Source organism: Chlorocebus sabaeus, chromosome 17 (assembly GCF_047675955.1).
Source record: "Chlorocebus sabaeus isolate Y175 chromosome 17, mChlSab1.0.hap1, whole genome shotgun sequence".
In the NCBI taxonomy this organism is placed as follows: Eukaryota; Metazoa; Chordata; class Mammalia; order Primates; family Cercopithecidae; genus Chlorocebus; species Chlorocebus sabaeus.
The window spans coordinates 52,434,867-52,451,522 of record NC_132920.1 but is presented as its reverse complement, the minus strand read 5'-3'; the positions used below and the strand labels follow the sequence as shown (position 1 = coordinate 52,451,522).

At 38.1% G+C, this 16,656-nt stretch overlaps 1 protein-coding gene across 6 annotated transcripts in view; it reads right to left on the bottom strand.

Moving 5' to 3' along the window:
• The window catches only part of EFHC1 (EF-hand domain containing 1), a 73,500-nt gene that overhangs the window by 22,291 nt on the left and 34,553 nt on the right, over positions 1–16,656 (bottom strand). For all 6 annotated transcript variants that reach the window (XM_007972258.3, XM_007972259.3, XM_073006060.1 and 3 more), the window contains 2 exons: positions 5,005–5,225; positions 67–207 (listed from right to left, as the gene is read on the bottom strand). In XM_007972258.3, coding sequence (XP_007970449.2) covers positions 67–207; positions 5,005–5,225 — 362 coding nt within the window. The remainder of the gene's footprint in view (positions 1–66; positions 208–5,004; positions 5,226–16,656) is intronic.

The window sequence follows — 16,656 nt, the reverse complement described above, 5'->3', positions numbered from 1 at the left end:
AAAATAAACAATCGTACACAGTACTGAGATAGAAGAGAATCTTTAGTATATAAAAATTAGCCTCACCAGTGCAGCCAAATAACGAAGCACCTTGTTATCATTCACCAGCATTTTAATAACATCTTTTTTTGGAGCTTTTGGAATGAGAGCAAAGCAATTCTGAGCAGAATCTTCCACTAGTCCAAAACCATTATAAGGAGGCAACTCCTGGAGATACATAGGAAGCAAGACGTAAGGCAAATGCTACTTGTGTTAAAATTACATTAAAGGTAACTATAAGTTTAATGAAAAAAACTCTAGAAAATACTTATTCAAATATATTTTCTATATAAACAAATACAGTCAGAAAAAACAACTTATCCCCTTCCTCTTTGTGGATTTTGCATCATGTTCAGTGATCACAGATGTAAGTGATGATGCTCTAAAGTAACTCTCAGGGCTAGAGAGAAACTATTGCTGATGTAAACTGACCCCTTACTACAAAAGCAAGACCTAGTCCCACCCCAGTCCCAATGCAAATGACCCTGTAGTCATCCTAGCATGGTTCTGTCTATGACTTCTTTGCTCTAGGATGTGGACCTCACCCTAGCAGACCTGGAAACTGTTTCCTCAGTTCACTCAAAGTAAGAGAGAGAGAAAGGGACGGGGGGCGGGGGGAAGGAAGAAGGGAGGGAGGGAGGGAGGGGGAGAGGGAGAGAGAGAGTGAGTGAGTGTATGTGTGATAGGGGAACGGTGGTAAGAACTTGATTCAAGCTACTTTTTCTCCTACTTACATCCATATTTCTAATCTTTTTATTTCTTAATTTCTGCCTCACAGAACAGGATGACAGTTATAGTTTTCTGAGAACTCAGATCCCTTTTCCACACAGGACCCCCTTTCTTCATGAAAAAGTTCAATTTAGGAAATTATTTTTCAGATACAAAGGTTATTTAATGAGTTTGCGTGAAGATATAGGTTGAGCTTGTATGTTTCATTTAGGCTCCATGAAGAGCCTGAAGTATCACTGTAGAATGCTAAGATTTATTTCCCTAAGAACTTTAGGTCAAAGACTAAGTCTTCCTCCTCCTCATCTAATGATAGGCAAACATCGGCAGGGTTATTTATTCCTGACTCCTCTTTGCTATGCTTTCTCAGGAAATTCAGCTTGTAACACACATTTTCTCTTGTATATACCTCCACAAAATCTTTTTATATATTATTTTCAGGCACTTTAATAAGTAAGTCCATATAGTCCCTAGTACCATCCATAACAGAGTATTTCTTCAACAACAAAGGACCATTAAATTTGTCCACGGCGTACTACTTGGAACACTGACCCCAAAATCACTTGTTGGGACTGTAGTTAAGGTGGTAGTCATGGCTAGAATATGACTAGTAGATTTAGCAGATGGAAAATGACCTAATTTGCTTCTATTGCAAAACCACTACTCAGTGAATTTACAGGTTACTATGGGCAGAGGAACCCTGAGCTGATGGCCTATGTGCTAAGCAGTTGAGTTTTCTCTGGAGGCTAGGCACAAACTGCAAAGTGGTGGTATCTGAACTTGCTTTGCACTTACACCAACAACACACAATGAGAGCATCCTGGCTGCGGGTGCCAGTAGGGAGGTCACTGAGGGTTGAAGATTTTGCAATAAGAAGGTAGCTATAAAGCCTCTGGGCCTTCTTCTCAAATTCCTATTGTATTTTAACAGACTACCTGTTTTTCCTGAATATACCTCACTTTCCCTGCCTGGAATAAAGACCTTCCCTAAATATCAGTCCGTATGCATGGTATCCTGGCATCTTGCTTCTCATACTTCAAGCTACTGCTTGGGTGGGTCCTGTTGTAAACTAGATGAACACTCATCTGACTATGGATATCATCACTCCTAGATACTCCCGCTCATATGATCCACTTACCACAGTTTCTGTCTGGACATCTTCAACTGAGCTAGTAGTATACCTAGAACCCAAGAGCACCACAACCTTCAGATACTGCTTTCAGGGGCCATCTCCACAGCAGATTAGCTTTCCTAATTCTGGTTTCTTTCTTTTCCCTACCACTATGCCTCCAGATGGAGCCAGCCTGAGAGAAAACACATCTGGCTATTGCATTTATGTTTACTAATTCCTGATCGAGCAGAGAAGCTTGACTTACAAGTGCCATGCCTCTCGAATTGAATATATCCATTTCACACCTACTTCTATCCCTCCACTGGCTTGGCTCTAGCTTTATCCCTCTAGACTCTGCTACAAATTCCTATGCCTGGTTTCCATTTATGTTATTTAGGGTTAAAACGACTGAGGTGTAATGACTAAAAAGTGTTTGCTGATTAGTAATTGGCATTCGATTTATCTCCAACAAATTTCATGGACAGATGGAATTTGTTTACTATAGAGCTATTTATTATAGAGAAAGTACGGGAAAGAAACTGACCAAATACTGTAATTAATGTGCCAAATGTATAGATGTTTTATTATATAAAATTAGTTTTATTATACATAGGGGCTGGGATAGAGCAAAATAACCAACTAAAATCTACAGTAGATCTTCAGTTCCCTCTGCTCTTTATACAAGGCTTCCCTCTCTTTTCTTTACTTCAAGATAGGTTAGGAGAAAAAAAAAGATGATAGTAATAAAGGTGGGGAACAGAGGTACTCTAAGACTCAAAAGCTTTCATTGGCTCAAAAATAGATCAGGCCAGTGCAGTGACGCATGCCTGTAATCCTGGCACTTTGGGAGGCCAAGGTGGGTGGATCACCTGAAGTAGGGAGTTCCAGACCAGCCTGGCCAACATGGTGAAACCCTGTCTCTACTAAAAATACAAAAATTAGCTGGGTGTGGTAGCACGACCTGTAGTCCCAGCTACTGGGGAGGCTGAGGCATGAGAATAGCTTGAACCTGGGAGGTGGAGGTTGCAGTGAGCCAAGATTGCACCACTCACTCCTGCCTGGGAGATAAAGCAAGACCCAGTCTTTAAAAAAAAATAAATAAATAAGTCGAAGTCCTTTCACTAAGCAAAGGGCATCACTATGTTGCAGTCTCTCACTACTCTACCTCCTGGTTAGACAACCATCCTTATCTATAAACTGAAGAGGTAAAATAGTTCCCTTGATCAAAATCTAAATCTGATCCCAAGCTATTTTCCCCTGTATACTGCATCAACTGCTGCCAAAAAACTTGGGGGCAGAGGGTTTATCATAATTATTTTTCTTTTCACAATCCATATACACAAGGAGAGGGTTTATCATCATTCTTAATCAATTAACACATCATTGATAAAGAAATATACCAGAGAAAAAACTGACAGCAAGAGGTATTATCACCCACACTTCCTTCCAGAAATTGTATTGCCTCTGGGAACTCACAGCATACCAAAATCCAAATCCTTCTTTGTAATCGTTTCTATAAAACATTGTTTCTAAAAGTTTTGCCTAAGACACCACTTCTTTTTTGCAGAACACCTTCATAGCCAATTTTCTTCAGTCCAGTTCAAGAAACATATGCCTCCTATTTTTTAGGCACTGTATTAGGTACTAGGAGAGAAAGATGAGTAGGACATAGTCTCCGACCTCAAGGGAGTTATAATCTAGTACAAAAGATTCACTAGCAGATAATTTAATATAATAGAGAAGAGCTAGTGGAGGGAGGCAGAGAATACCCCAGGAATAGAGACGAAAGGCTTTTAGCCCTACCTGGAGCTTTAGAAAAGACTTCTTGGAGAGGAAGCCTACACTGGGTATTGGAGGATAAAAAAGAGCTGCATGTAAGAACAACAGAAAAGTGGTTCAAGGAGGAAGAGCATAAGCAAAAGTTCCTGGGAGTAAAACAAGATGCTGTACTGGCAGAACCACAGAACTCAGTACGACTGGAGGCCAAGTGCAAGCAAGAGGAGCAGCTGTTGGAGGGGAAGGCAGGGCCCTGGCTGGAAGCACTCAATCATTTCATCGTTTTATTCATGCCTTTCTTTTGAGGAGAAAGGGCCCAGTGATATTTTACACACACAGTAGTCTTTTAATTTATGAATGGCTGTATTTTAATTATCTTTTAATTGTATGAATAGATGTATTTTCATACATCCATTTCATGAATGGATATCATTTATTTTGTCAATCTCCTCACACTTTTTTAAATAAATAATGCTACAATACACATTCTTCCACATGTTTTTAGAGTTCCCAAAGTATATTTCTAGGTAAAAGATATGAGATACATCTATATCTATATATCATAATATAAACCATATTATGTATGTGTCCTATCATCATATATATCCAATATCATATATATTATAAACCATAATGATTTATAATATATATATCGAAACAGATATAGCTATGTATTTTTTGAGACAGACTCTCACTCATTCTGTTGCCCAGGCTGGAGTGCAATGACGTGATCTCAGCTCACTGCAACCTCCATCTCCCAGGTTCAAGCAATTCTCATGCCTCAGCCTCCCCAGTAGCTGGGATTACAGGTGCGTACCACCACACCTGGCTAATTTTTGTATTTTTAGTAGAGACAAGGTTTCACCACGTTAGCTAGGCTGGTCTCTAACTCCTTACTTCAAGTAATCTGCCTGCCCTGGCCTCCCAAAGTGCTGGATTACAGTCATGAGCCACTGTGCCCGGCCAGAAAATATATATGTTATTTATTTATAAAAATAAAATAGACAACAAATTGCCCTTCAGAAAGTTTACTCTGATTGGCTTTCCCACAAACAGTATATGAAAATTCCCATTTCTTCATATAGGGCAAACACTGAATATCGTGAATCTTTTAAAATTGAACAGATCCAAAAACATCATTATTTTCATTCTATTTCATTGATTATGAGTTACATTAAGGATCTTTTCATAATTTTTTTGCCATTTGTATTTCTTCTTTTGTGAACTACTGTATTACATATACTTTGTCCATTATTTATCGAATATTTGCATAGAAGTCTTTTTTCTTTTTCTTAAATTTCTACCTCAAAAAATTAGTTTTCTCACCACCCTAAGAAGTACTATCTGATTACCTGTTTTACTGGAGGTGGTTCCTGCTTGTTCACATCAATACGTGGTAAATCAGTGATTCCAAACTTCTCTTTGTAATACCGTCGAGTAAATGGATCACAATCATAAATGAAGAAAGTTCTTCCAAGGACAGTGAGTGACTTCCCAACAATGAAGTCTTTAGCAGTATACCATTCCAACACTTCTTGGTCAGAGATTTCCAGCACACACTGAGGGAAGTTCTCTAAAATAAGATGGTGTTAGAGAGAAAAGAAGAAGGAATGAGTGGGTCAAGAAAGACTTGAGAACCTGAGGGAGTGCAGTCTTTTGCTCTGGTCAAGAGTCAGGGTCTCCCCTACATTCCCACTAGAACACATGGCTGTGTATTTCCATCTGTTGATAGGACACATACATAATAAAGTTTTTGTAAAGTCTCTCTCCCATATTCAGCTCAAACTATCACTACAAATCACTAATTTTAGCAAATTAATGCTTAGAAGAAATCACTACAGGAGGAAAGAACAAATGTCCTTCTATAAGGATAAAGTCTTAGGTCTAGGAAAGATCGAAGTCATTTAGCTCAACTTCCTACCCGTTTATCCATTCATCCAACAATTACTAGTGACCATCATGTACTAGGTGCACTGCTAAATACTGGGATTACAATAATTAACACTGTAGATACAATTCCTGACTTCATGGAGAAAATATTCTGTTTAGGGAGACAGATACTAAAAAATTATATAAATAATGGTTTCATTTCAGTTGTAATCACTGCTATTAGGACATTGTAAGCTAGTCCTGGAGATAGGAGGCAGGGACAGTCAATGAGATGATGACAATAATCCATTCATGTGGGAATAAATAATTTCCAAATGTAGAATCAATCTTGCATTTGTGAAATAATTCCAGTCTTGTCTTACTGTTTCATGAGAACTAAGAATTAACTTGTTTAATATTGATTCCCTGGGCCAAGCGCGGTGGCTCACGCCTGTAATCCCAGCACTTTGGGAGGCCGAGGTGGGTGGATCACGAGGTCAAGAGATTGAGACCATCCTGGCCAATATGGTGAAATCCCGTCTCTACTAAAGATATAAAAAATTAGCCGGGCATGGTGGCGGGCGCCTGTAGTCCCAGCTACTTGGGAGGCTGAGGCAGGAGAATCGCTTGAACCCGGGAGGCGGAGGTTGCAGTGAGCCGAGATTGTCCTCCAGTCTGGCGACAGAGTGACACTCCGTCTCCAAAAAAAAAAAAAAAAGATTGATTACCTGCAGCTTGGCATCCAAGGAAATCTTAAGAGTCAATCAGTTCTAGTAGAGTGCCACATCCTATAGTTGTAACCACAAAGCTTTGGCACAGAACCCTGATCACAACGGGGATGAAAAGTACGCTGATGTTCTCCTAACTGGTAATTACTAAGATTGAAAAACAGGAATAAGGCTAACTTTCTGCTATAACAGGCATAAAATTTGAACTCCAGCCCTTGATCATGGCAAAGGAGGGCCTGCTATTTCCCTAATAATGCATCTTATTAATAAAAGCTCTACAGTCCAAGGGATCCTTCTCCCTATGTCTGCTCCCAACCCTACTACCTCCCTTTGAGCTTCCCCAGGAAGTGATGGGCAATGGGTGACACAGCTTCTGACTATATGAACTTCCCTTAGTATACAATATTCCAGCAGATCTGGTATATGTGTGTGTGCTGTCCAGTCATCTGCCTTTGTTTGCTCAACAAATTATTTTTTCATATAATGCTGGATCTGGTTTACTGATATCTTGTTTAGGATTTTGCATATATCTTCTTAAGTGAGAATGACTATAGTTTTTCTTTCTCATGGTGACTTTGGTTTCACTGGCCTTTTTAAATGAAAGAATTAAGAAGTTCTCCTTCTCTCTAAAAGGGTTTGTGTTAAGCTTAGAATTATCTGTTCTTTAAATATTTGTCAAAAATCTTCTGTAAAATCTGGATCTGCTGACTTTTTTTGTGGGAAATGTGTAAACTAAATCTATTTCTTTAATGTTGAAGATATTTGGTTTTCTATTTCTTCATAAACAAGTTATACTTTTTAAAAACTGCTCATTTTGGCTGGGCGCGGTGGCTCATGCCTGTAATCCCAGCACTTTGGGAGGCTGAGGTGGGCGGATCACGAGGTCAAGAGATCAAAACCATCCTGGATAACACAGTGAAACACCGTCTCTACTAAAAATACAAAAGAAAAAAAAAATTAGCTGGGTGTGGTGGCGGGCGCCTGTAGTTCCAGCTACTCGGGAGGCTGAGGCAGGAGAATGGCATGAACCCAGGAGGCGGAGCTTGCAGTAAGCCGAGATCACGCCACTGCACTCCAGCCTGTCCGACAGATCGAGCCTCCGTCTCAAAAACAAAAACAAACAAAAAACTGCTCATTTTACCTAGGTTTTTAAATTTATTGGCATAAAGTTGTATTATTCTTTTATTTTATGTTTAATAGCTATGGCATTTTAAAGAATGCTTCTTTTTTTTTTTTTTTTTTTTGAGACAGAGTCTTGCTCTGTTGCCCAGCCTGGAGTGCAGTGGCGCAATCTTGGCTCACTGTAACCTCTGCCTTCCAGGTTCAAACGATTCTCCTGCCTCAGCCTCCCAAGTAGCTAGGACTACAGGTGCGCACCACCACGCTGGGCTAATTTTTGCATTTTTAGTAGAAATGGAGTTTCACCACATTAGCCAGGCTGGTCTCAACTCCTGACCTCAAGTGATCCGCCTGCCTGGGCCTCCCAAAGTGCTGGGATTACAGGTGTGAGCCACTGTGCCTGGCCTCTTCTTTTATTTTTAATATTGTGTATATGTGTCTTCTTTTGTTTATCCCTTCATAAATCTTGTCTATAGTTTGTCATTTTATTAGTCCTTTCAAGGAAACGACTTCTGACTTGACAAATCTTCTCTGTTACCTTTGTTTTCAATTTCATTATTTTCAGACTCTTATTTTATGATTTCCTTCCTTTTAATTTCTTAATATTTTAATTTTTAAATTCTTTAGATTTCTAACTTTTTAAGAAATATGCCTAACTTATTGCCATCTTTCTTCTTTCTTAGTAAGTATTTAAAGCTATATATTTTCCTCCAAGTACCTCTTTTTTTAGAGTTTTAAGAGTCTTTGCTACCATTCAGTTCTAGGTATTTTCTGACAATATTTTTTTTAACTCATGGGTTATTTGAAAATATGCTTTTCAATTTCCAAATACATGGTTTTTTTCACGTTATATTTCCAAAACTGACTTCTAACTTAATTTTGTTGAAATCAGAAAGTATGGTATACAATAGCTAGCCTTAAAAATTCTTAAGACTGATTTTTACAGATATTTGTGTTTGAAAAGAATGATAATCTTCTAGGTGTTGGGTAAGTATATACATACTTATTAAATGAATAATAATTATGTTATTCAAGTTTTATATATGTTTATTGGTTTGTCTTTTTGATATAATAACTATTGAAAGAAATGTTTTAATGGCTCAAACTATTGTGGTGTATTTTTCCAGTCTCATTGAATAATGGTGCTATGAATTTTTCCTATATTTTGAATCCATGTTATTAACTGCATTTAAGTTTAGAATCATTATATTTTCCTAGTAAATAAAATATTCTTGCAATAGGTAATGATCCTCTTCATGTCAATCAAAGCTTTTTGCCCAAATGTCTATTTGTATTATATTAATATAGCTTCATCAGTTTTTATACTTCATCAGTTTCTTTTGATACTTATTTGTCTATCTTTTTAAAGATACGTGCCTATACCTTAAGTATGTTTTTAAAAACGGTTTTATATATTGTTGGTGGGAGTGTAAATGAGTTCAACCACCATGGAAAGCAGTGTGGTGATTCCTCAAAGACCTAAAAACAGAACTACCCATTCGACCCAGCAATCGCATTACTGGGTATATCCCCAAAGGAAGATAAATCATTCTATCATAAAGAAATGCAAGTGTACGTTCACTGCAGCACTATTCACATAGCAAAGACATAGAATCAACCTAAATGCCCATCAGTGACAGATTGGATAAAGACAATGTGGTATATATACACCATGGAATGCTATGCAGCCATAAAAAAGAATGAGATCATGTCCTGTGCAGGAACATGGATGCAGCTGAAAGCCATTATCTTTAGCAAACTAATGCAGGAACAGAAAATCAAGTACCACATGTTCTCACTCATAAGTGAAAGCTAAATGATGAGAGCACATGGACACATGAGAGGGAACAATATACACTGGGGTCTATTGGAGGGTGAAGGGTGGGAGGAGGGAGAAGATCAGGAAAAATAACTGATGGGTACTAGGCTTAACACCTGGGAGACAAAATAATCTGTACAACAAACCCCCACAACACAAGCTCACCTATAAAACAAACCTGCACATGTACCCCTGAACTTAAAATAAAAGTTAAAAAAACAACATTTTTCAAAACTTGTTATATATTTAATCCTATCACCCTTTCCTATGCTATTACTGTAATACATTTTGGTTCTAGTTTGATATTTTTAACTCTCACAAATTCAATATTGTTATTTTAATTTGTATAGTTAATAATTATTTAGATTTATCCACACTTTGCTATTTTCTTTATTCATGACTTCTTGTATCTTAGACCTTACTTCTGCAATCATTTTCTTTCCATTTGAAGTATACTCTAGAATTTTCCCAGTAAGGGTCTGTTGTTAGTAACATCTGTTTGCCTGGAAATGTATTTCACCTTCTTCCTGAAAGACAGTTTCTCTAGGCATTAAATTCCATTTTTTCTCAGCATTCTGAAGATATTATTTCACTGTCTTTTGGTAATCACTGTTGCTATGGAAGTCAGTTGTCATTCTAACTGCCATCCTGTATGGGTTCCCTTTTTCTTTGGAGCTGCTTTCATGATCTTTTTGAATCTAGTGTTCTTACATTTGACTATGACATATCTAGATATGAATTTATATTTTTACTACTTTACTGAGGTGTAATTGACTACAATAAGCTGCACATTTTTAGAGTATACAATTTTGATGTTGCTTGACATATGTATTTACCCATGAAACCATCATTACAATCAAAATAATAAACATACCTATCACATCCAAAAAGCTCCTCATGCCCTTTTATAATCTAACTCTCCTCACCATCCTCATGCAATCATTGATCTATTTTGCTTATTTATATTGTGTTTTCAATACTTTTACAACAATGGAATTATAAGGCATGTATTTTTGTCTGAATTCTTTCTCTTAGCATAGTTACTTTGAGATTCATTCATGTTGTTTCATACATCAATAATTGTTTTATTTTCAGTAGTATTCCAAAGTACTGATACACAATAATTGTTTATTCACTAACTGTTGATAGACATTTGCATTCTTTCCAACTTTTGGCTATTACAAAAACAGCTGCCATAAACATTCACATAAGTTTCTGTGTGGACATATGTTTTCCTTTCTCTTGGCAAATACCCAAGAAAAGAATGGCTGGTTTGTGTGGTAGATATATATGCAATTTGAAAAAACAAACTATTTTTCAAAGTGGTTATTTCAGTTTATCTTCCACTAGCAGTGTATGAAATTTTCAGCTGCTTTACATCATAGTCAACACTTGGTATGGTCAGTCTTTTTAATTTTGGACATTCTAGTAGGTATACAGTAGTATCTTACATGGTTTTAATTTTCATTTCTCTAATAAGTAACTATGCTAAATGTCTTTTTGTGTGCCCACTTGTCATACCTGCATGCTTTTGGTGAGGTATCTATTCTAATCCTTTACCTATTTTTTTATTTGGGTTGTTTTACTAAGTTTTAAAAGCCACTTTATATATCCTATGACAAGTACCTTGTAAAATATGTTTTACAAATATTTTTCCCAATCTTTAGCTTCTCCTTTCACTTTCCTAACAGTGTCTTTTGGAAAGCAAAACTTTTGTTATTTATTTATTTATTTTTAAATTTTAGACTCAGGGGGTACATGTGCAGGTTGGTTACACAGGTATATTGTATGATGCTGAAGTTTGAGCTTCTATTGATCCTGTCACCCAAATAGTGAACAGAGTACCTGATAGGCAGTTCTTCAACCCTTGCCCCTCTCCCTTACTTCTTCCTTTTGGAGTCCCCCGTGTCCATTGCTCCTATCTTTGTGTCCATGTGTACCCAATGTTCTGTTTCTGTGTTAATTCACTTAGTATAATGGCCTCTACCTGCATCTACATTGCTGCAAAGAACATGATTTTATTTTTTATGGCCATGTAGTATTCCATGGTGTATATGTACCATTAACACATTTTCTTCATCCAATCCACCAGTGATGGGCACCTGCGTTGATTCCATGTCTTTGCTATTGTGAATAGTGCTGCAATAAACATGAGTGCAAATATCTTTTTTTTTTTTTTTTTTTTTTTTGAGACAGAGTCTCGCTCTGTCGCCCAGGCTGGAGTGCAGTGGCCGGATCTCAGCTCACTGCAAGCTCCACCTCCCGGGTTTACGCCATTCTCCTGCCTCAGCCTCCCGAGTAGCTGGGACTACAGGCGCCCGCCACCTCGCCCGGCTAGTTTTTTGTATTTTTTTTAGTAGAGATGGGGTTTCACCATGTTAGCCAGGATGGTCTCGATCTCCTGACCTCGTGATCCGCCCGTCTCGGCCTCCCAACGTGCTGGGATTACAGGCTTGAGCCACCACGCCTGGCCATAGTGCAAATATCTTTTGGATAGAACAATTTATTTTCTTTTGGGTATATACCTAATAATGGGATTGGTGTAATTCTATTTTTGGAGAAATCTCCAAACTGCTTTCCTCAGGGGCGGAACTAGTTTACAGTGTATAAGCATTCCCTTTTCTCTGCAACCCTGCCAACATCTGTTATTTTTTGACTTATTAATAATAGCCATTCTGACTGGTATGATTGCATCCCATGATGATTAATGATGTTGGGCATTTTTAAAATGTTTGCTGTCCATTTGTATGTTTTCTTTTGAGAAGTGTCTGTTCATGTCCTTTGCCTACTTTTCAATGGGGTTATTTGTTTTTTTTTCTTGTTGATTTAAGTTCCTTATAGATTCTGGATATTAGACATTTGTCAAATGCACTGTTTCAAGTATTTTTTCCCATTCTGTAGGCTGTCTGTTTCCTCTGTTGATAGTTTCTTTTGCTATGCAGAAGCTCTTTAGTTTAATTAGGTCCCAATTGTCAATTTTTGTTTTGATTACATTTGCTTTTTTTTCCCCCTGTTCTGAGACAGGGTCTCATTCTGTCGCCCAGGTCTACGATCCATTTGGGGTTAACTTTTATGTATGGTGAGGTAAGGGTTGATGTTTATTCATTTATTTACTTTTGCATATGGCTATTGAATTGTTCTAGCACATTTTGTTAAAAAGACAATCATTTCTCCACCTACTTGCTTTTTTACCTTTGTCAAAAATCAAATGACCTCATATGTGTGCATCTATTTCTGGACAATGTGTTCTATTTCATTGATCTGTATGTTGATCTCATCAGATTGTAAAGTCTTTGAGATATGGGGCTTATAGTAGTTTCAGATCTCCATTGCCTAGCATGGTGTTTCCTTCATCTATATGGATGTTCGATTAATATTATTTGAATGACTGAGTGAGCCAATAAAGACGCACAGAAAGTGAGGAAAAACATTCAACTTTCTGGAACACTAAAGGTCCAAGGGGTGTTCAAGATTCACCTAACAGGCAAGGGCAAGATCAAACAATGAAAGCCACTCTGAAGGATAACCGACATATTTAGACTTTCAGAACCTGGTTCCTTGAGTTCAAGAGCTGAATAAAAAGCTTTTGGTAAGCCAAAAAATGTCCCATTTTGACATTACCTGCCACCTATTGGTAATCTGCAATTGTCCTTGACAAAGAAATAACTTCCAGAATTTCTGATATTTTAACTCCATCCATTATAAATATATAATTTTGATTCATCTTAGCTACTTAACAGGAGGCCCTGGTTGAGAGGACTTTTGAAAGTTACTCCCACAATTTCCTATTACTGTCTAACACAAACTCTGCCTAGCCACCATCTCTTGGACGCCCCCAAACATGCCATACTTGTTCCTAATTCCCAACCTTTGTTCTTGTTCTTCTTTCCAGTGTGCCCTTTGTTCTCTGCCATTCTAAATCTGGGTCCAATCCCAGCACTTTGACAAAGACTTCTTTAGTTTTTCAGGCCCACACCTTTCTCCTTCTGACCTCTGTCTGCATGACTTAACTAATTACATAATCAGATAATCTGGTATACTCATGTTATTACTTAATAGCTTTATGTATTTTATATGCCTTGTCTTCTTAATGATACTAGAAATGACTGAAAGATAGGATTCTAGGAATGGGAGTTACATTTTGTCCTCCATAATACATAGCATGTGAAATGGTTCCCATAGAAGTTACTTACCTCTTGTTTAATTGAATTTAATAAAAATCACCCATTGGATAAATGCCTTTGAGAGTCAGTTAGACATCATTCTTTTAACACTACCGTTCTAGTTAAAGGAATTATGTAGCTGATGGAAACATAGCCTTTTCTGTACCTCATGACTGATACTTTTTTTTTCTTTCTTTGAGATGGAGTCTTGCTCTGTTGCCCAGGCTGGAGTGAAGTGGCACAGTCTCCGCTCACTGCAGCCTCTGTCTCCTGGGTTCAAGCAATTCTCCTGCCTCAGCCTCCCAAGTATCTGGGACTACAGGCACCTCCCACCATGCCCAGGTAACTTTTGTATTTTTTAGTAGAGACAGGGTTTCATCATGTTGGCCAAACTGGTCTCGAACTCCTGACCTCAGGTGATCCTCCTGCCTTGGCCTCCCAAAGTGATGGGATTATAGGCATGAGCCACAGCACCCAGCGTTTCCTACTTTTGAAAAGAACCCTATATATGTCACCAGGTTGCCTCTCCATGCAACTTTGATAAAAATTTTTAATTGGGAAATTATAGAAGAGGATAATTATATATTAAGTTTTCAATATAGGTCACATTGATAAGGCAGAGACAAACCTGGAATCTGTCATTTAAAGGGATTTAGTTTCAGTGAGACTTTTCATGCCACCTTGAATATATTCCTATTTATTTTCTTTATCTATTGTAAATCTAATGTTTGTTAGCTCCGAACTGTATGGATTTCAGGCTTGTTTAACCATTCTGAAAGGCCAAAATTAGTATATTAGTCCCATTGTCACTGAACTCTAAGACGGTTCTATAGAGAACTGATTATAAGAATATGTACAGTAGGTAGAAACCAAACTGTGTTGAACTAGGGCACAGATCCAGTTGTTTCTACTTGAGCATACAAGTTGAATTAGCAGTTATTTTCATTTAATATATATATAATATAAACTTTCCTAATTCTAAAATGATGACAATTTTCACTCCCTTTTATCCTTTTCCCCAATCTCATTCTCCTCCCCTCACATGCAATCATTCTAATGCAGCTATGTGACTGAATGTGTCCTATGTGTACTGTGTTTTGCATGTGTTATAGCATTATATATCTAATTTTATGTATTTTTCCTACACAGCACTATGTTTTAAGATCTACTTGCTTTCTGGGAACATCTTGTTTACTGCTTCTAACTACTGTATATTAATCAAAATGTACCTTCACTACATTTTGCTTATCCATTCTTTCAATGATGGGAACCTCCAACTCCTTGCCCACAAATAACAATGCATTTTTTATGTAAAAAGCACTGTGCAAGAGAAGCAATACACGTGGACAGGTTGAATTTAGCCTCAGACTACACGTTTATTTATAACCTCTAATGTAGATAAACTTCTTGCTCAATACCTGAAATTTCTTTTCCTTTCTTTCCTATTTTTTTTTTTTTTTTTTTTTTTTTTGAGACAGAGTCTCGCTCTGTTGCCCAGGCTGGAGTGCAGTGGCACAATCTTGGCTCACTGCAACCTCCACTTCCCAGGTTCAAACAATTCTCCTGCTTCAGCCTCCTGAGTAGCTGGGACTACAGGCGCCCACCACCACGCCCAGCTAATTTTTTGTATTTTTAGTAGAGATGGAGTTTCACCATGTTAGCTAGAATGGTCTCGATCTCCTGACCTCACGATCCACCCACCTCAGCCTCCCAAAGTGCTGGGATTACAGGAGTGAGCCACCGTGCCCGGCCCCAATACCTGAAATTTCTTATATCCTAATTCCCAACAAATATAGTAAAAAGAAAAAAAATCAATGAACACATTTACAGAATTGTCAGCCACCCAAACATGAGAGTTGTCAGTCATTACATGTGACCAAGATGACTTTATTCTAAGAGAAATGTAAAAACTACTAGAACAATAACTAAAGCAAGCCTACTCATCCCAGGAACTAGTGAACAGCAGATATCTGCTGCCATTTTGTTGCACTGCCACTCTCAAACATAGTAGGTAACTTTTTTTCTTTTTCTTGAGATAGGGTCCCACTCTGTTGCCCAGGCTGAAGTGCAGCAGCACAATCACAGCGCATCGCAGCCTCGACCTCCCAGGCTCAGATGATCCTACCAGCTCAGCCTCCCAAGTAGGTGGGAATATAGGTGTGCAGCACCAAGCATGGCTAATTTTTGTATTTTTTGTAGAGATGGGTTTTCATCACATTGCCCAGGCTGGTCTCAAACTCTTGGGCTCGAGCAATCCACCCACCTCAGTCTCCTAAAGTGCTGGGATTACAGGAGTGTGCCATTGTGCCCAGCCCATGCTAAGTAATTTTAAACTGCAAATAATGAGCTGGGTTTGACACAATGGACCTCACCTCTATGAGTCACAGACATGCCTTTTCCAATCTCAAGTTAAACCACATAGAAACTTCCTGTTTAATCCAATCTGTCACTGATGGACATTTGGGTTGATTCCAAGTCTTTGCTATTGTGAATAGTGCTGCAATAAACATACGTGTGCATGTGTCTTTATAGTAGCATAATTTATAATCCTTTGGGTATATACCCAGTAATGGGATGGCTGGGTCATATGGTACAAAATGTGGCACATATACACCATGGAATACTATGCAGCCATAAAAAAGGATGAGTTTGTGTCCTTTGTAGGGACATGGATGCAGCTGGAAACCATCATTCTTAGCAAACTATCACAAGAACAGAAAACCAAACACCGCATGTTCTCACTCGTAGGTGGGAACTGAACAATGAGATCACTTGGACTCGGGAAGGGGAACATCACACACCGGGGCCTATCATGGGGAGGGGGGAGGGGGGAGGGATTGCATTGGGAGTTATACCTGATGTAAATGACGAGTTGATGGGTGCAGCACACCAACATGGCACAAGTATACATATGTAACAAACCTGCACGTTATGCACATGTACCCTACAACTTAAAGTATAATAATAATAACTAAATTAAAAAAAAAAAAAAAAGAAACTTCCTGTTTAGGAGGTAGTTGAAATGAGAAGCAAAGTTAGGAAAGCATATAAAGAAAAGCTAAGCTTTCATTCACATCCTTGAATGAAAACAAGCCTGTTTGAAAAATGCATTAAAAATCTAATATTAAATCATTTCAGTTCAGAAACCTTGCTCTACTGCACTTTAAATAAACCCTGTTGTTTTGGTTTTGTTTCCTTGACCTGGGTACCAGACTGTCTTGGGGACATGCCTGGACCAAGGGGCAAGTAAAGGAGGAAAGCTGTGGGAAGCCATTTTCTGAGCATCTAAGCAAAAATAGCTAGAGG